This window comes from Brachyistius frenatus, unplaced genomic scaffold (genome assembly GCF_029030835.1).
Source record: "Brachyistius frenatus isolate BFR_SWC_R1_liver_20210118 unplaced genomic scaffold, ASM2903083v1 Contig_135, whole genome shotgun sequence".
NCBI lineage: Eukaryota > Metazoa > Chordata > Actinopteri > Embiotocidae > Brachyistius > Brachyistius frenatus.
The window spans coordinates 732,045-753,705 of record NW_027210734.1 but is presented as its reverse complement, the minus strand read 5'-3'; the positions used below and the strand labels follow the sequence as shown (position 1 = coordinate 753,705).

General features: G+C 43.0%; 1 protein-coding gene across 3 annotated transcripts in view; it reads left to right on the top strand.

The window, feature by feature from the left end:
• nhsl2 (NHS-like 2) overlaps nt 1-21,661 on the top strand; it is a 116,363-nt gene that overhangs the window by 86,151 nt on the left and 8,551 nt on the right. For all 3 annotated transcript variants that reach the window (XM_069714830.1, XM_069714831.1, XM_069714832.1), the window contains exons 3-4: nt 9,512-9,651; nt 12,913-13,162. In XM_069714830.1, coding sequence (XP_069570931.1) covers nt 9,512-9,651; nt 12,913-13,162 — 390 coding nt within the window. The remainder of the gene's footprint in view (nt 1-9,511; nt 9,652-12,912; nt 13,163-21,661) is intronic.

Below are 21,661 nucleotides of genomic sequence, written 5' to 3'. Positions count from 1 at the left end.
TCCAGTTCATCTCTAGTGGAAGGTGTTGAGATCAGAGCTTCGAGTCCCTCCACAGTGAAAGACTTTACTCACCGGCGACAGGACAAATAAACGACACGGTAATGCGAATATTTGCGACAATTTCTCCAGAATAAAAGTCTGAATCAAAGCGGTGCTCAATGTGATCGGTGGATTTCTTTATTTGTGGTGAGACAGCTCAGGAACAATCTACCTCGTTCCAGACAAAACTAAATGGCACTTTTTTCGCTGCATAACATTTGGTGTTCTGTGAGAAAGTACTCATCATGAAACAATAAAACAATATATATTGTGGTGCGATTTAATTGCAGAAACACTAAAACAGCCATTTTAATATGAACCTCACTTTGTTGGAAGCAAACCCTTTAAAAAAAAAAAAAATAAGAGACAAAGTCTTCCTGAGAAAAACAAGGATTAAATCCGTCTTAAAAATGCCCTAAAACAATGTTTACATTCAGGTTTTTAATGGCAGTCAGGAGTATCATTGCTGCTCAGAGCTGCTGTCGTTGCTAATTTGATTCAAAACTCGAGGCCAGAATTCGACTTTCTGCTCTCCACAATCCACTTCATGCTTTTATTCGCCTTTTGTCCGCTTTTTTCTCTCTCTGCTGATCAGTAAACACAATTTTATCTCACTATATATCACAGCGCTCTCACTCGGAGGGCTTAAAGGGCCAAAGCTGCAACCTTTTCCTCTCCACGGACAACACAAGCTGGTGTGATGTAACCGACCGAACTTTAAAAATGTCATAGTGAAACCCTTCATTCAGTCCGAGGAGGTCTGAGTCACTGGAACCGGATAAAGTTTCCCCGTCTAAAGTAACCCGACTGTAAAATATCACAGCTGCCCTTTAATTATGTCAGAGAGTCGATGCTGGCTGAGATGGAGACGGGCTGATACGGGTCTGTTGTGGTCAATACACATTAGTGGACAGGTGTAGCATTGATCAAGTGCAGAAGGAACAGTTTATAATCTTACCGTCTTTATTTTAAGAATGGGACTTCCAATCCAATTATTTTTATAATAATTAGAAACCCTCAGTTGTAGCAACAGGTCAATGAAGCTCCGCCCCTTTTTTTTTCCTCCAAGTGATTACAGTTTTTTTGATCCGGTTCAGTGCGTTATTATACTCTTGACAATATTTTTTCAAAACTTCCTCCCGTCCGTGTGCCAGTGCCGCCGTCTGTAAATCTGTAAATCTGTAAATCTCACACTTTGTACTTTTTAGTTGCACAAAATTTACTTTAATTGTAAATGTTACGGTTTGGATTTTACAGCACTGAGGAAATAAGGAGAAAGAGCTTGATAAATGTTGTGGGGGGGCCAAACAACGAAGGTGAAGGCCAAACTTTGCATTAGATAGAAACCCTTCATTTTTTTTTTAAAGAGGCTTTTACTGTGAAACATTTGCAGGAACATGTTGTGACTGAAATCGGAGAATCAAACTTCAGATGAATAATCTCCAAACAACCGTTTCAAGCAGCAGAATTGTCTTGTTGACTTTATGAAATATAAATATTGGAAATATACATTGTTGACTTGTAGGGAGTGTTAAACCTTGTTAGAAACGAGCCGTGTTCGGGAGGATTTTGGATTAAAACAACTTGCTTAGTTCGACTTTTTTTAATCAACCTAACAAACCCTTTCATCAGCTCCTCTTTATTAACACTGACAGCGCTGCGGAGTCCCAGGTGATTCTACGTGACATATATTGTACGTGTCAATTTAAACGCCTCTTACAATATTATGCAAATGCCCTGTTCACACAGCATTAAATTAAAGTAGGCATTTAGCATTTTGGGCAGAATTGGCTCGTGAACAGAGAGCTCCGACGAGTCGTCGCCGTCACACTGAATTGCAGCCCGGAGCTGAACCTCTGACAGTCAATGGAGCCCCTTTTAGCGGATTTATAGATTGTTTGAACTTCTACGACTGACTGGCCTTTCTAATCGAGCGGCCTGTTTGCTTCACACCTCAAAATATTGCCTTTCTCTGGGCTAACAGAGGCCGGCGTGACCCGCTCTGTTGTCTTCTTAGGAGCTTTTTGTTTTTCCTTTGGAGTGACAACGCTGTGAATCGGGCGCGACAAACTCACCCGTCTCGTTTCTCTGCCTGCGGAGGGGAAGGGGGTTCGCAGAGAAGTTTTTTTCAAACGCAGGCTGAAGTGCGACACACTTCCACGCTGCGATTCGGTCGCATTTGCATTTAAGCCGAACTGTCAGAACCTCGAATGAACCCGGTGCTGATCAAACACGGAGCCGAGGCGACAGCCGCTCCGAGGTGGAGAGGAGCGGACTCGAGACGGAAAAGTCGGCAGTTTAAATCTGTAGAGGACTCCGAGTCTTTACTTCTTTTTTTTGGGGGGGGGGGGAGGGAGGTCGGAGTGTCCTTGATCACAGCACTTAGCACACATGCTGCCCGAGTGGAAGCTGTGCGGTGCCGGAGAGGAATATGATGAGGCACCGAACAGACGGAACTGTAAATAAGGATGTTTTTGTATTGCGAGCTCGTTCGGAGAAGTTTATTTGAATCCATGTCACAACAGTCGGCCGACCGGGCCTCGTCTCACATCTGTATGGTTTGCTGAACGATTCGGGCTGAAGTGTAATCGACGTCATCTGGCTTGTCACTCTTCAATCTTCATAGGAAAACGGAAATGGAGAAAGTTCCCACAATGACGAGCGGAAGACCTCGATGGTTTATCGTCACGAACCGGTGCCAGCTCCAGACACACGGGAGGATTACTATCAAATAAATGTATTTAACTCATATTAAAATGAACCAAACTGAGGTGCAGTGTCAGTACATCAGTAGTGTAGTGAGTGCATGCGCGTGTGTGTGTGAGCAAAGTTAAAGTAACATCTAGACTGTTGTAATCCTCCGCTGACCACTCAAGTGCTGTGTTCCAGATGTTGTACTTGTGTTCCAGATGTTGTACTCTTATGGTACTAAAACGTGCTACTCTGAGTGCATCGGTGCGTTCACACTGTCCAGTACAGAAACATGCAGTGCACCACAAGTATCAGGATGATGCTGGAACGCTGGAACACTCTCCATCCTAACACGGTCGCCATCTTGGCTGTGCAGAGGAAAGGGGGCGGGGCCAACGGCGTGAAGAATTTTCAAATTAAAGCGTCCGAGGAAGCTGCAGATGTTCCTGAGAACCACACGAAAATATTTCTATCTCTGCTGCTGCTGGGCAGAAGAATCAGTGTGTTTATTGAGTGTGTTCAACAGAGGGCACAAAAACACGTTGATTTCTGGGTAAAATAATTAAAGCTGCAGATATTTTGGCGGTTGATGTGTTCAGATTGAAACAGCACTAACTGTCAAAACTCCTGCACGACAGGCCCTTTGTGGAAGAGCACTATGGGAACTCAACGCGTGAGTTGTAGCTTACACGCGTGTTTGTGCCACATTTGTGGAGATTTCCTCAAAGTGTCCAACACATTATTTTAGTTTTGAGTGCATCATCGTGGTACTTGTGCACTGCGTGTTTCTGTACTCGACAGTGTGCGCGCTCTTATGCAGGCGAGATAGTGAGTGTTCGTGCACAAGTACGCCATTTGGAGGGAAATATTTCTGACAAATAAAACGTACGGACTAAAGACAAACGCTCCCTTTGGAAGTCGTCCTTTGAGCTTTTCTACTATAAAAAAACATCAGGGAGTCGTCTGCAAATAATCTTTGGATAATTGACAAGAATTCGAGCTGAAATGGTTTCCTGTACAAAAAGGGGGTCTGATAATTGGATCACAATCCTCCTAGCGGTTTCTCAAACTAGGCCGCTAACCGCCAAGTGTGTCCTTCTAGGTCACAACCATCCCTTTTCACCACGCTGTCGCCCAGCCTCCCCCTCCCCCCAATGGATTGATCAACTGTGCATGTTAAATCACAAGGATGAAGATATGACACACACAAACACACACACACACACACACACACGTCTGTGGTGGCGCGCACGTAGTGTACACAGACAAACAAGCACTCAGGCTGCGGTGAATGAGGCGTATTGTTCATTTCCTTCGTCGTCCTGGATGGGGGAGAAGAAAGGGTGACCCGAATTTGACACGGCCGGGGCGCATATTGTCAAGGATGGTCGGGTTTGTCCATGAATGGGTGCGCTGTACAAACACACAACAACAACAACAACACAACGACGCAGATTTGTGCACGTTGAGTGTGAAAATAAGTATTTAAACACGCAAAGAATTGTGCAAAAATAATCTGCAAGCAACAGGAAGACTTTAAGAGCACACAAACACCTGAATGAAAGACACACACACACAGAGACACACGCATACACACACACACACACACACACACACACACACACACACACACACACACACACACACACACACACACACACACACACACACACACACACACACACACACACACACACAATATACAGGTTAGTGATGCATGAGTGCATGGGCTGCTTGTCTGAACAGAGAAAAAGGGGGGGGGTCGACCCATGTGTGTGTGTGTGTGTGTGTGTGTGTGTGTGTGTGTGTGTGTGTGTGTGTGTGTGTGTGTGTGTGTGTGTGTGTGTGTGTGTGTGTGTGTGTGTGTGTGTGTGTGCACGAGTGGGAGTGACCTGCATACCTTTACACCCCTAACACCAATAGCATCCCTCCTCCTCTTCCTCCTCCTCCTCCTCCTCCTCCCTTATTTTCCCACCCTGCAGCCATGTAGCTGAGCTGCTATCTGAAGCATGGATCTACAACTGTTTACTCTCCTGCTCCGGTGCTGCCGCCTCTTTGGACCGAGCGTCTGCCGGTCACACTGGCTGTTTTAAACTTTTTACTACTTCCTGTTTTAGTCCTACAACCTAAAATGTAACTTGAGAAACGGAGGGAAACGTGTGCAGTGACGTGAGTAAAAGATGAAAAACTTTCAGCACAAGTATGGAGTCAGCAAAACAACACAAAGGTGTGTTGGAGTTCTTTGTTATATATTGTTGTTAGATGTCGTAGATGGTTAAAAGGCAGACAATTTTACTTGTAATGCACATTTTTTGTTACTTTAATCGTTAACATTTCATCATGTTTTATGAGTTTTGCGTGTAAAAGTTTAATCTACAAAGTAATTAACTCCATTACTGCTGTTGAACAAGCGAAAGGAGGACAATGTAGAAAAAGTGCTTCTGAAATGGAAATTTCAGAGTAGCATCAAATGGAAAAATATGCTTTCTAATCATCTGCTAATTAATCATAATGCTTTATTGATGCTAAATAAATAATTACCAATTGACTATTAATCAAAACAGTTTTCTTGTTGCAGTAAAGCTGGAGTGTATCTTCAGATAGATAAATAGATAGAAACACATAGAAATCTAAAGTTTATAGAACAAATGAATAAAATAACCGATAAAAGTCAGTGGCTTAAAAAACTTTAACAGACCTTTTTATCTTCTTTTTATGCATCTCAGTAAAATAATAGTTTGACATTTTGGAAAGAAAACACATCAAAACATGCTGATTTTGCAGCTTGTAACTCGCTGAATGACGGTTTTACAAAGCTGGTTGTAAAGTGGTTATAAGAGAAGAGATGCTAAAATGATCATTTGCGATCATTTATTATTATTTAGGAAGTATGGCCTGTTGGGACGTGCTGCTTGAACTCGTTGGAGGCTCCCAACCCTCCTCTCATTGCTGCAGGAACCAGTTAATCCTCAGTGCTTTTGGATGTGAGATTAATCAGAAGCGTGTTGGATCCTATTTTTACCTTCCGGTGCCGGTCCGACTCTGCCAGCATCTCCATCCCTGTTAGCGCTGTTAGTTTTGACAGATTGGCCCTCATTGGCGCTGTGTTGTGTGAATTCCCTCTTCTTCCTCCTCCTCTTCCTCGTTTTCTCCGCCCACTTCGTCTGTTTTTGGCCTCTAATTTTCTCCGCCGTTTCTCCATCCTGCCTCGATTCTTCTTCTCCACCTACATCTTCTTCTGCCTCCTTTTCTCTTCTTTTGTTTTGGACTTAGACTTCTGCCTCTGCTGTTTCCTCATCATTTGCTGCTTCTTCTTTTGGTGCCTTTCCTCCATTCCCCCCCCCCTCAAGCCTTTGGCTTTGTAATTCCCTCCTTTTTTACCTTTTACCTCATCTTCAATGTAATTTTCTTCTACTGTTTTGTTTTTTTCCAATTCAGCTTCCTGACTTCTGTTTTCCTCAAATTCTTCATTCTCCGCATCTTAAAAAGTTTCCTGTACTTCTCCTTTTCATTTGCTTCATCAGCCTCTTCTTCATATTATCCTCCTGTGTGCTTCTTTTCCTGTGTCGTCTTCATCTCTTTTCCTCTCGCTGCTCTTCCTCTTCAGCGGTCCGTTTACCCCTCGTGTCTTCGGACTCTTGCTGACGTCTCACTTCTTCGGGTCTCTGCAGTTTGGATGAGACCGGTTCTGGCTTCTGCTCACTGTTTACTAACCAGCTGATCCTGACGTTTTTGTTTTTTTTCTTGCGTGCAGCAGCCAAGGCGGTTTTTAATCAATTATTTTTAGCCTTGCAAAATCGACAGTTCTCCATCACCAGCAGCGGGTGTGTGATATGCTTCTATGAATACAAACAGGCAGGGAGGTGTCCTCTTAAAGCGAGTGCTTACAAAGTGAAACGTTTTAAAAGCTTCTCGAGGAACTGAGAAATGCAGTAAACAAAGAAAGTCTCTGTTTTATCATGTCGTCATTTGTATTCTGCCCAAACTTGAGTTTTTAATGAGAATTTGATGAACATCTTTGCGTCTCCTGCAAACTATTGATTGGGAAAAGGATTTGTCGATAAAATATTAGTATTTTGAAGATCTCGTATTTACTTTTAAAACACGTCTCTGCACATTAGATAGTGAGCTTTTTCTTGTGTCATATCGTTCTTTCTGTTAGCTTAGCGTAAAAGCGTGGTTGTGCTGCTAAATGCTACATTGATGACCTTGTTGGCGAACAATAAATAACTTAACAACTCCAAATCTGTTTTTATTAACGGGTTACAACGGACTATAAATCATTAGTAAACAATTTTTTGAAATGCCGGTCGATACGCAGCTGCAGCAGAGCAGCTAAAACGAGTCACGTCGGTGAGATCTCCACCGACTGTTTCTGAGTGAGCGTGATGCCGTGACGCTGCGTTCAGACTAACCAGATTAACTTAGTCCGAGTTTGCACAGGAATGCCGGCCTCGGGGCCGAGAGGAGCGCAGATTACCTCGTCAGACGCTGAGCCTTGTTAGCATGCAGGGTCCCAAAAAACCTTTCTCAAACTTGGGAGGAATTTGTTTCTGCAACCTCCGCAGCTTCTGCAGCCACCGAAGCAGCTCGTATCCTTCCTGCACCTCGTCTCTTTCTTTCTTTTATTTCCCCCACAAACATTACAAGGTAATAAAACCGCCAACATGCGGTGCAAAATGTCTTCAGTGTTACCTCGGGGCCACGAAAACAAGGAGCAGCCGACAGTGTCTAATCTTCATCTTGTGAAAACCTTGTTCCTGCAGTTTATGTTTCACTTCACTTGAAGAATTACGTCTCTCTTAAATAACGTCTGCCGTCCTCCAGTTTATAAAACACCTTTTTCGAACTCAACAGAACACAGCGGCTGAGCTGAAACGGACAACGGACGCACGTTAAGTTCATCGTCTTAATCCGTGCTGAAGGTTGTGAGAGTTCTGATGTGTCCTGTGTTTCCTCTGAAGTATACAGACATAATTGCACTTCGAACGAGAGCGATCCTGGGAGCGTTTTTCTGCTGCTGGCGCTTTTTCAGTTCAGCAGAGGGAAGATGTCAACAGCAATGATCCAAAATGCCATTAAAAGTGGCACCGAGTCTGCGGGTGGGTGGACCACCTCCCCGCTTATGAAAACACATCATTATCTTTTTTGTATTCTGAGGCTGTTGCTGCTGTGTATTAATTTGTATTCATGACTTTATATTCACAAAATTCTCCAAAACACTCCCACGTCGCCTGCACTCGCTTCAATCTGACACCTGCCAAACTTTACGTAAACTACTTTTATTTATGCGTGAGTTTGCCAGACATGACGGCCGTGCAGTCATTTCAGAGACTAAAAGCCATCACGCTATCGTCTGCTGTTTGGTGCTCAGCGGTGGTGTACAGTCGGCTTTTAAGGGGTTTGTAATTCAAAAGAACAGCTGGCTTCTGTGACCGGAAAGGCTGATGAGAGGGAACCAAAACTGAACGTGTTGGGCTGTCTGGGCGGGAAAGTTGCAGGTTTTGTAAGTGTGTAAATGTCGTGTGAGGCGGGATCATGTGACCAAGGTCTCGCAACAGAGGTATTGAGACCAAGTAGTGACTTGGTGGCGTTAGTCACAGGCTGAAATGTAGGAAATTGTGAGTAGGAAAATAAAAAGATATGGATAAAAAATAGGTTACTAGGTTTCATTTTTATCCCTTAAAGGAAAATGTGTAACTTTCACATTGTTTTTTTGATCCTACATTTATTTTTGTGGTTTTTATTTACTTTTTCCTTATTATTTACTTGTTGCTGTAGCATTAATACAAATATTTGACTCCTATAGCTGACCATTTATCCCTCTGGGTGGCCAGGCTGTTGTTGTTACCCATCCCCTCGTGTCGCTAGGCAACCGTGTGCCACCAGGAAGGAATCCATATTGTCCCGGGGAAGCAAGTTCAACTCAAAACTCTTCACCTCGCCGACGTTGGTGCTGCACTAAAGCTGTCAGCGGGACGGTGCCAGGAGTGTGTGTGTGTGTGTGTGTGTGTGTGTGTGTGTGTGTGTGTGTGTGTGTGTGTGTGTGTGTGTGTGTGTGTGTGTGTGTGTGTGTGTTAGTTATTATGTGTGGGTGTGTGTGCATGTGTGTGTGTGAGTTGGGGAGTGGGGATTGGGGTCGGGAGTGTGTTTTTGGTAAAGGATTGGTTGGGAGGGGGAGTGTTTTTGTGTGTGTGTGTGTGTGTGTGTGTGTGTGTGTGTGTGTGTGTGTGTGTGTGTGTGTGTGTGTGTGTGTGTGTGTGTGTGTGTGTGTGTGTGTGTGTGTGTGTGTGTGTGCAGCAGGAGAAAGAGGGGGGGAGGTGGGAGTTAGGAATCTGTTTACAATGGCTTGGGGGAGAGTCGTCTGAGCTGCAGTAGAGGAAGAAGCGGTGAGATATCGAGAGGAAAACTGAGAGAGGAAGAGTGTGAGACAAAGAAAGAGGGAATAAGCGATGGAGGAGAGAGGTTATGGGAGGATTAACTGTGAATCCTTTAAGGTTTCTCGGCAGAAGTTGCAGCAGGAGTCACGGGAGTGAAACTGCAGGCTGATGCAAAGCAGCAGCCGCTCTAGATCTCCGCTCTTGGCCATGCAAATCAGATATCTGCTGTGTGAGTGTGAGGCTGTGGGTTTGATTCCTGCGTGTGTGTGTGTGTGTGTGTGTGTGTGTGTGTGTGTGTGTGTGTGTGTGTGTGCTGCAGTAAGCTAACTTTGTGTGTGTGTGTGTGTGTGTGTGTGTGTGTGTGTGTGTGTGTGTGTGTGTGTGTGTGTGCGTGTGCGCAGAATTTGAGGAGCAGTTGTACGACACCAAGCTGACCGGTCAGACTTTCCGCCACCCGTCCTCTCAGAGCTCCGACGACACGTCCACCTCACTCAGCCGATCGCCCGTCTCCCTCAACAAGAGGCCTGACTTCATCTTCCTGGTAAACACACACACACACACACACACACACACACACACACACACACACACACACACACACACACACACACACACACACACACACACACACACACTCACACACACACATGCACGCTTGGTTTACACCTATCTCATTTGATCACAAGCTTCCCTCACACCACACGTCATCTCTCCGGTAAACAAAGACACATGTGCAACTTTTATTCGAAGCAACACAATAATTTCCACCTTTCTGAGTTTATCAGAGACTTTCCTCAGGCTCACATTTGTCCACCTCTCGTAACGACTTCTCAGCTTTTAAACTACGAAAACTGACTTGATCTTAAACACACACACTCTCGTGTCCACCTCACTCTTCTTCACTTTTCTCCCTGAACACGCGAACTCTCCTCCGTCCGACTCTATCTGCACTTCTCGGCTTTACTTTCTCTCCTCATGTCTCCTCTACAGTTTCTGTGTAAACTAGAACAACATTAGATAAATACTGTATCCTACCCAACTCACAATAAAACTGTAGACTGTATAAATCTCTCTCTTCCCTTTCTTCATTTTTCCAATAACTTTCACAAAAAATATCTCACAGCAGCAACTCTTTTGATTACGCTTGGCAGAATGATGTATTTTATCATTTGTTATCCTCCATAATAATCACTTTAATTTGATGTATTGACCCAGACAGTACAGCTTTATATAAAAATGTAATCCTTTCGATTTTTAAGATATGAAAATGGCAGACATTTTTCCACCAATACTGCAGCTATTCAATGACTTTTCTATGCAGTAGCTTTTATCGTTACTGGTGGAGTCACGCTTTTGGCGTAAGATTCGATGTATGCACTCACATGCACCTACTGGGCTTCATGTGGAAGGGAAAAGCTGCTGCACGTGGGCGTCTCATGCACACGACACACACAATACGAGGTTGTTCTTGCACGAGGCTCCTTGTTCAATCATTAAATCAACATCAGCTGAAATTTTAAGGGTCATAACTGGAATGACAGACTGAGATTTATGCCTTCTGATTGGCTGTTGGGACAACTTCATTCTCTTTATTATTGGCCTCTGTTTTATCGAGGGAGTGCTGGAGCAGTAACTTTATTCGTTTCCCCACAATCTACCAAATTACTACCTCGGCGTCTCCGACAGTTTTACAGCTAAAAGTTGTGTTGTGACAAAACGCCTCATTGCTTTTGTTGTCATCCCTTTTGTACACATAAAAAGACTGAAGCCGATTTAGTCGGAAACGATTGTGCGGCGCGTCCCCACCCCCTCGTCCAGATTTGTCGGCGTTAGTCATCATCCTTTTCACACTCTCAGCAGGTTTCTATAAACAAACGCCGAACCATTTAGTGTCTTCCAGATGGAAATATCATTAATACTTGATGAGAAATCAAAATAGAAAGTGACATCTGTGCTGATTATCCGCCGGCTCCTGCGCATAAAGGCGTTACTGGGTTATTTTTGAACGCAAGAGAGGATGTAAACATGAATTTTAGGGACTTGAAGAGGATTTATGAGTTGTAAAGTATAAAAAATGATCCCAATATGTGAAGCAGATTCATTCTTTGCAGCGAGTTCTTCTCTCTCTTCGCTCCTTTTCCTTGTCTGCCTTTCTGCTGCTGAGACTATTTCCCTGAACTGTGTCATTACGGGTGCTTGATGGACTCCCACAGTGATCTTACTGCAAGATGGCTGCACATTTCCTGCATTTTGACGCACCGTTCCTTCAGCAGGCTGTTAAACAGCTCTGTTAAGTTAATGCCTTTCTCTCCGTTTGGGCTCGTTTCAATTAGAATTTGCCGGATTCTCACGAGACGACAACGAGACATGCGTGTTTCTCACGTGTGTTTCGTCAGAGACGAGACTGGAGTGTTTCCTGCAGCCTTGTAGGAGGTTGTGTTTCAGTGCCTTGCTTAAGGGCTCTTTGGCAGCGATGGTTGATGCCTTCGATCTAATACCAGGCGGTTGACAGATGCCAGTTGCCTCCCAGCTGGGATTACACCTTCCTGTTGCCACCGGGGGGCCGAACCGACGGAGTCTCTGCTGCTCGTCAGGCTCCGTCCCTGACAGCTAATCGGATCTCATATTTATTTTATTTTCTCTTCACTTCCTCCTTCTCTTGCCGTGTTTTCTTCTCCTCCTAATGGCAGCAAAAATGCAAATCATCACCACTGAGTACTGTAACTCACATTTCTCTCTCCTTCCTCTCTCTTTGAACTACAAGACAGGTGAAAATTAAATATGTACTGTTTATATTTTTTAACAGTTTCCTTCTCCTCCTGACTTCTTATCGACTTTACTGATCGTTCCCTTAACCAACTCTGAAATTGCCTAAAGAGGACAAAACATTTGATTTCAGAGGAGGTAGAAGACCTCTGCTGGCTATCTTTCCGCCTCCAAGATTTTGCTTGTATTGATTTTTGCTTCAACTGAATTTAGAGGTTGTTTTTTTTTCTCCCTCTTTTGAGCAATAACAGCAATTTAGAGAAAAGAAAATACTGTTGTCCAATTAACAAAATAGCTTGGGTATAAAACGGAAACAAGGACTTTCCAAAAAAAAGTTGGAACAGATACAGTACAAGAACAGATATAACTGAGTCAGAGTGGACATTTTGTTGTGAGGAAATGAGTGAAGAGACTTTCTTTCCAACTCTGTACATATGAAATATATAACGGAGTGGAGAGATAGTCTGGAGACAATAGAGAACGTGTGGTTACATTGTAACCTCGGTTCTCTGAGTGAAGACCCTTCACGTACAGAGTTGGAGTGAGAACCTCGAGACAATAGAGAACAGATTAGAACCGTAGGAGGTCGGACTGTGTTTAAATGGCTGCAATGCATGAAAGAAATTTGAATGTCTCCACGAAAATGTTCTTTTCTACTCAAAAAGTTACAGAAAAAGCAAAGGTGCAAAAACACTGACCAGAAATAGTTGTCAATTTGTTTGTTGTTGTGTGTATGTTTGATTTATTATCACATTTGAGGTTTTCTCTTAAACCGCGACATGGTGGAGATCAAAATCGAGCAAAAAGGAGAGTGAATACCGGGCTTCCATTGGCCCTTGTAGCCTGGTACACAGATCCAAATGAATGCTAATGTTGCACTCTAACTGCTGTGTCAGCTGTTTGATAACACTTTGTGCTATTTATAAGATGATGATGTCAGTTTTGCGTTGCACCAAGTGGCCAAATATTAGCTCATTTAATTCTACGTCAACTTTCAGTCACAAACGCGACTCTCGTCCGGTTCTTCTCCTTCCAGCCGGCGTCCAAGCAGCTCTACGATGACGAAACCGCCTCCTCGGTGTTCGGCCTGAGGTCTGTGACCGACCCGTCTCCCTCCCTGTCCCCGTCCCCCTGCAGCTCGGATCGCCCCCCTCTGGGGTGGAGTAGTAACAACAGCAGCAGCAGCACCGCCACGTCTGCTACCACCGGGCCGCCGGTCGCAGAGAAACCCCGCTGGCACCTGGGAAGGCGCGCACCGCCTCACTTCATACCGCTGGATGTCACAGGTACGTGAAAATTCAGAAGTGTAACTGCTGCAACAGTCGATTTACTCTTCCCAACTGAAGTGTGTGTAAAAAGTATAAATGAACTCGAGCATGGAGGTGTATTTGAAAGCTTATTTTTGTGTCGAGGCATTTTTGTAGAGGACGCTGTCGAAGAGAGAGAAACAGGGAAGCCGAGGCTGTGCAACTGATTCAAAGTCATCGCAGCGGCATTATACGCATCTCAGCCAACCGAGCCTCCAGGACATTTTCAGGGTTATGGAGGTAGTGCTGCATGAAAATTCTGGACAAAATCCGTATCGATGGTGTAACACTTCCTCGATCTTGCCTCAGAAGTCTTTGGACTGGCACAGCTACAGGATCTCCGGGAGCTCATGAATGTTTCATTGAGCCGTCAAAGTAAAAGAAAGAGTGCGCTGCGTTTAAATGATGTAAACACAGGGAACTGGCATCCAGTCAGTGAGTTGGTGGGGATTTTCCAAAGTGGGAGACGGACACATGTTGTCTCAGTTCAAAGCAGAGTTTTGAGTGATGTAAGTAAATCATTATTTGATACATGATTCTTTTATTGAGCTTCAGCTTCTCAAATGGGCGTATTTGTTTTATGTCGTTGGACATTGACCAATCTTTGGATTTTTTTTTTAAATTATTGTTGGTTGGGTAAAACAAACAATTTAAAGACATTATATTAACCTTTCTGAGATTTTGAAGGGCAATTTTCACAATATTATATGAGCCAAACTTTTAGTTGTTGTCTTCAGAATAACTAGTAGTTAAATATTTGTATTAGTTGCATACGTGTTCAAAAGGTCACGTGCTCAGTGAGGGAAGCGGTTGGCTTGAGGTTAGTTAAAGTTGGCGGTGAAAAGGGAAGGCCTTCTTGGTTTTATTAGAATTTATGGCTTCAATATGACATTTCACTGTAAAAAATAATCCCAAATTAAATAGATTAAATCCTCTAGATAAAATCATATTGTAAATCAATCATTGTTTGGCACCTGTGTAGATGAGTCCTGTCGTATGACATGAAGCTACACGTCATTTTATCCCCAGCAGTATCGGCAGCAAAAGGAAAACACCGCTGACTTTGTTCTACACGCTTTGTGCAAACAAACACTTTCCTTCAGAGGCGTCTGCGTTGGTCTCGAGGGGCTTGTTTCTTCCTCTTACGGTTATAAAAGTGAGAATCACGGGAAATTAGACTGAAGGGAAATAATAACAAGCAAATAAATCAGAGCTTTTGTCTCTTTGGAGGTCACAGCAGTAGAGTTTGACTGTGAGAGGGGAAAGAAAAGCATTGATGGCCTTTAAAGTCAGAGTTGCTGTGTACAACCAAGGATCACTGTGTTGTATTTACGCTCGGAGCAAACACGTCGTATAATTAGAAACACAAATACATCAAATGCAACTTATTCCCTGAAGTAACAACAGAAATAACCTTCTAAATCCTAAAAACTGTCCGCATTTTAGCTTTCATGTGCCTTTTGCTTTTGTTTTCAGAATGAATGCAGACTGTCTAAAGTTCATACTGGAAAAAATCTGAACAACTACTGGCTCTATTACCCTGAAAGGATAATTGTGGTTTATTTCAACTTGCTGTATTTCATCTTAATGTGGATTAGGAGTGTCACAAACAGCAGATGTCCTGATGCAGTTTACAAAATGGCCACTAATGTTTGTTTCCTTTCATTACCGAATTTCCCCACTGTGGGATTAATAAAGTCAATCTTATTTTATCTTATCGTATTCTGACTTGAAAACTATTTTTTGATGCAGCTCCTTGTTTCCCTGAATCTCTACAATAGAGGGACAGAGTGTAAATTTAGCCTGAAACATGGACACATTAAAATGCACTAGGAAAAATGATACTGCGTTCAGACGGGGTCGTATTTACCGTGTACATGAGAAGAGTCCATAAAGTTTCAGGCAGCTACAATGTAAAACAAAAAAAACACTTCATGTGTGAAAGTCTAGAAAACTTCACGATATGGGAGTTGAACCCTGGAGATTGATTTAAAAAGATCCGACGGTCTCTTCATCACTTCATGTGATCTGCTTGCACTTCTGGTGCTTATAAATCTTCTTCTGCTGCTGCAGTCGGCGTACGTTACTCAGCATGAGAACCATCGGCGACCTTCCTCAATGTAATCGGATCACGTAAATCCATCGGACGTCCCCAGGTGCTGTTTAACAGAGTTTAGAAACTCAACTGTTCCTTTTGCTGCACTTTTTCTTCTTTTTTTTTTTTTTAACTACGAATGAAACACAAACACCAAAAAAAAAAAAAAAAAATCCTGTTTTCTGCTTCAAGAGATTCAAAGTTAGGAAGCCATTTTAAAACAAAGGTGGAAACATTTTCAGCGACGAGGAGGACGCACACTCTAGTTCATCTACACTGAGGGGATCCTTTACGTAAGCTGAGCAGGTGAGACTGGATGAGAGCTTTCACACCAGATTCATTTCACTTATTTAATCATCTCAAGTCATGAAGAAAACATTTAAGAAGATGCACAGTTTTTCAACATTTTGTTCCCTGCATGCAGGTTTGCATTTGAATGCCACAAGTCATAACTCTCAGGTTGCACTGGATGTGGTAGACACACACATACACACACACACACGCACACACACACATGCACACGTACATGCACACACACACACACACACACACACACACACACACACACACACACACACACACACACACACACACGAGAGAAGCTTTAAGCGAGAAAACGCTGCAGAAACGAGATTTGACATCGAGAACAGTTTCTTCTCATGATCACATTCGCTGTCGCCCATCTCTGGCAGTCAGCTCTGCTTGTGTGCATTGTCTGTGTGTGTGTGTGTGTGTGTGTGTGTGTGTGTGTGTGTGTGTGTGTGTGTGTGTGTGTGTGTGTGTGTGTGTGTGTGTGTGTGTGTGTGTGTGTGTGTGTTTGTGTTCTGTCAGAGCTGTTAGTATGCTGTGGTCACCCTCAGCAACGTCGCACTGACACTCCTGCTACCACTCGTCTGGACCAAGCCTCCTCCTTGTTTACTTTGCCTGCATGTGTGTGCGTCTTCACGTGTGTGTGTGTGTGTGTGTGTGTGTGTGTGTGTGTGTGTGTGTGTGTGTGTGTGTGTGTGTGTGTGTGTGTGTGTGTGTGTGTGTGTGTGTGTGTGTGTGTGTGTGTCTTTGCATGTGCGTGTGTGTGTGTAGGCCTCCTGTTTTTTTGGCATAGCAACTGCTTCGTCACCGGGTGCCTCTCCCCTCCTTCTCGCGCATATCCATCTATAGTTAAACATCTCTTTCTCCCGTTTCTCCTCCTCGTCTCTCACAGCCTCCACTGAGTAGAGGAGGAGAAGGTCAGGTACAATGATGCACGCCTGTGATGGTGCACTTGGTGGCTGTTCACTTCTTTCAGAGAGGAAGAAAGAGGAAGAGGAGCACTTGGAGGATCAGACTGACATGATTCTGTTTCTCTTACTGTCAATAAAAAAAAAGACCAAAAGAAAGAGATCTGTTTGTGTCCAACTTGATAAACTTGTCCAGATCCTGACGAGGTCGCGCTTTAAAGACAAATATAGATCTTCATTTGTAGAAGTTGATTTGACCCAAACAGGTGGAAATGGTGTGTTTTTTGGGGACTATTTTTTAGCTGCGGATGAATAAACATGCAGTGTTTCTGTGGGCTTTTTTACAGCAGCAGGAAGGTGTTTGAGCCAAATAAACTGCTGCACCCTCGTTAGTGGTAATGAATTAGTGCGTCATCGGTGCACAGGTGTGTGTTCCCAATAGTTTTTCGATTAAAACGAAGGTCAATGGCACAGACGAATAAGATATTATAGGCTTTGGATACACAGGCTTGTTTGTCTTTTCATAGCATTTGTTGAAAAGAAGACAAATATGTTCAACTCGTCACCGTGACACCCACTTTTCTCTCATCCCTGCTGCCTCCTCTCCATCCCTACATCTCTCTATCTCTCTCTTTCCGTCTCTCGCTTTCTCCTCTATGTAAAAAAAACAGAGAACAGGTAGCTTGAGCCAGCTTGCTGTTGCCATGGTAACTCGCCACTCTTCCTCTCTCCCCCTCCTCCTCCTCCCCCCATCAAAAAAAAAAGGAGAAGAAGAAAAAAACCGATAGAAAGCAATAGAAAAGGAGAGGAAGTGAGTGAAAATGAATTAAAGGGACGAAGAGAAGGGTCGAGAGGTGAAGAGGAGGAACGGAGACGGAGGGAAAAAGGTGGATGAAGAACGATGAATGAGGGGTAGAGGGGGAATGTGTTGCCACGGATCCCTCCTCCCACTTTCCTTTCCTCGGTCTCTCCGTCCCTGCACATCTCGCTCCAGCAATTTTCATGAATGACTGAGGTGCTTTAGGAAGATGTGAATGCAGACAGACAGACAGTTTGTTTTTAACGTCACAGGCCTGTAATGGTGGATTCAAGAGTCCTGAATTGCAGAAAGGCAGGAAATTGTGTCTCCAAGCAGGTTTTCTTGTAAAGGTAGAAATGAATCGCTGCAAACTGGAACACAAAAGACGTGACATTGCAAGGACAAACAGAGAAGACAGGCAGACAAAGTCTGTCTACAGTAAAAACCAAGTAAATGACAGAGGCATCTTATTTTTGTTTTTCGTTTCGACCCGACAGCTGTTATTGAAATGTTTTTTTAAATAAGTTAGCAGCTTTGAATAATTGTGTATATTTTGTCATTAATTCCACAAAAGTTTGAAAACACATTGCTGCTTGCAGATGGGCAGCTAAACAGATTGAAAATGTTTTTATAGACAATGAAAAAAAGAAAAGAATCTGAGACCTTAAAACGGGCATTTTTTGAATGCAGTTCTGAATGGAGCTCGCAGACAGCCGGAGAGTTTAGCGGAGGAGAGACAGAAAGGTATTCATGCTGCTGAGCCGCAGACAGCCTAATCCTCTCAGTTTACCTGGAGCACCTCCGTCTACCAGGAATCTGACAAGAGGCGGAACTTTTCAGGACTGCAGCAAATCCCGTTGGCTCCACATTGTGCCCTTTGTGGCGAGATGAATCCATTAAAGGGCGGCGACATATATATGACTCTAATTGGATCCCGGACCCAGAACAAAGAGCCTGCGTTTTTTGGATGAGCGAAATGTTGATAAGACGGCCAATTCAAAAATATGATGTCAGTCATGACTTTTCCTCTTCAAAAAACAACAGAGAAAACATTATTGTAAAAAAAACTTCTCTGTTCAGGTCAAAGGTCAACAACAGAGCAACAACACAAACTTAAAAGACTTCCTTATTCTGTTCAAAGACATTAAAGTCGGCTGGATAAGAGAACTTTAATTGTCCTCTGCAATATTTAGAGCCGTTTATTACTGTCATAAACTCAGGGGACAATAAGTACATGACCGACTTCTGAAAAACCTTTAAATATATATATATATATATATATATATATAATTTTGTAGTCATAAATATGTTATTACTTGCAACTATTTCTGATATTTCCACCATTCAGACAACGCTGAGATCCTTTACTCATATGAGCTGGGGAGGAGCTAAGGGAGGATCTGACTGAGAATCTGAGGACACTGAGCCCCGCCCACCTATACAGGCAACCTGACTGCACCCCAGCCCTGTCAATCCAAATATATCTCTCAACGCCTGATATCTAATTAATGATGAAATTATTTTCAGAAGAACCACAAGAAAACTGACCAGGAGGGAATTTAAGCAATGACGCCATAATAACTGGTGGAATACATTTACTGACTTTTTGAATGGGAGTCTATTGGAGTCAGCCCCTACTGGCCCTCAGTGGTATTGCACTTTAAGAAACTTCTGTATTGGCTGTAATTTCCCATTTCCATATACAGCCTATGGTCTTAACTTGGCCCCCGAGTCCACCTACAGAGACGTTATGATGAATGAAGCATTATTTTGTCTCTCTCTAGTGAAGTCTTATATTTGAAATGATTATCATGTTTGCGGCCCAGGGTGGAGGATGCAAAATTGTCTCGTTAACATCGGGATTAAAGAAGCAGACAGACCAGCAGGAAGTGGGAGAAAGCATGACAGCCAGACAGGAAGTCATATTTAGCTCCGCTCAATGGCGAAGTCACAGCTCCGTCTCTGCGGGACAGCTGGAGATGCTTCGACTCAAACGCTGTGATTTATTCGTGCACAGAGGGAGTTGAATGGCACTCAGTGAATGAGCTAAATACACAGATTGTTGGAAAAGTAAGACGGAGGGCGAATGACTAACATGAACAGATTGGTGGAGACATAAACAGGCAGGTTCATAAAGCAGACATGTGGAAAGACCCCCGAAGAGGTGAACGTTTTTTTTTCTTTCAGATAAAATAAAAAGATGAAACAGGTAGAGTCAATTATATCACTGATTTAATGAGCGTCTGGCCAGGAAATGAGATTTATAATTTTTTACCATTCATTTTTTGCAAAACTGTTGGAGTCGAGGAACCTCTCAGCCGTTCCCAGTTTCGATGATTAGTTTGATGGTTTGCGGGGAAAATGACGTCTAGACAGTTGAAAGTAGTTCATCTCAGATATTTTGCAGCATTTCATCATGTCAGAGGGATCCAGACACTTACATGCTGGAATATAGTCAATCATGCGTTCAAAGGAAAATCGAACTGTTAGTGAGTTTTGGTTCAAGGTTGAATCACAGAGTTGGACTTCAGTTGTTTACTTCTTTGGGAATGTGTACAATTAAAACGGTCATACGACCTGTTAGATATCATGCGTCCGAAGTGTCGTGCTTGCCAAATAAGAAGTGGTGTACAGGCTCCATTTGGTGAAGAAGATCATGGAATACAGTTGAAAGCCCCAGAAAAAGACTATTTTATCACAGTTGTGATAAAACAGAGGCCTAATATCTCATTAATGACGGGATTATTTTCGGATGGACCGCGAGAAAACGAATCGCAAGGAGCAACTTTAGCTAACAAGACCAAGATAACTCATGGGAAACATTTATTGACTTCGAATTTCATGAAACAAGTTGAATGGGAGTCTATGGAGCCGGAGGCTTTTTTGGAGCCAAGGCCCCTAGTGGCCCTCAGTGGTATTGCAGCTACGTCCATCTTTACATAAAGTCTATATATAGAAGTCATGTTATTACAGGACTGTTAATAAATCCTTTTACAGAAATAAGTAATCTGTAATGTAGAGTGTCTTGTGTTTGGGGGTTTTGTTCTGGACATGCGGACAAAAACTGCATCATTATTTTATTCAGGGGAAGTTAACATGGAGCTCCTACCTGCTTTTAGCCCCCTCTTTGGTCTCTCAGATCAATCAAACATTTGTAGTTCTGTGTTAGTTCAATGCTTGGAGGTTTAACTCATTAACGGTGAGGGCGAGCAGGAGTCATCTGTGACCGCGAACTCCTCGCGAGGCAACAAGACAAAAAATAAAACAGAAACATAGACAGGCAGCCAGACGGATGCTAAATGTTTGTGCTTTTATCGTCGGTACTTCATGTTTTTTGATTCTAGTTGTATTTCTCTTCATCGTCACATTGATTTAAAGTCTGCCAAACATGCAGTTATTGAATTTGTCATTGCAACGCTTTATTCATGAGGAAACAGAGAGCAGGAGTGAGCTGTACTTCGAATGCTTGCCGATTCTCATCAATGTCAGCGGTTGCAGAATAAATGCTGTATTGTTCCTTTAATGTAATTTGTGTTGCGTGTGTAACGTTGATGCACCTTTTTTTTTTTTTTAATTATTATTATTATTATTATTGATTCAGCTTCATTCTATTCATTTGCCTGAGTTTTGGCTCATTGATTTATTTTTTTGCATCCCACTCTCTACTGTTGTTGGACATGAATTTTACCAGCAGCCTGCATCCAATATGACTGACGCTATGAAACAAGGCTGGCAGCACAGATCGGAGAGAAACTGTACTGCATGTCATTGAGGTAATCAAGTAGGTGCCTGCTGCCTCCAGTGACTCATTGGATTACTGTCCGTCCAGACAAGACATGTGTAGAGCAGGAAGCACAACAGAGCAGCAGGTCTCTGCACAGCATCTGCTGTAAATCACTCTGGATTAAAACAGGACGGCAGAGAATGTAAAACATAAACATGAAAGATTATGATGAAGCAACAAAGAAGATGAAACCGAGGCTCCTGAGTTCAGTGATCTTTTTTTTTTTTGGCTCAAAGTTTTAGCAATTATGTGACAGGAACAATCGCATAACTTTGTAATTTATGCAATTTATGCACCACACCGAGGCCCATGTGAGCCTTCAGGTGGGGGGGGACCCTCTGGCGAATAGACACACACAAATACGGTACCTCCATTTCCAAACAGAGCTGCATGAAAAAGGAGAAGAAATGTATTCCCAAGGCAGTGTTTACGAGTTTGTTGTGTTAAGTTCTTGCAAGAAAATATACAACACAGTTATTGTTGTATATTTTGAAAAGTAAATAAAGATTTAAGTGAAAACAAAATGTTGGGGAAAGACTTCACCGTACTGAATCAATCACTGATTTGATTAAATAATAAAAAT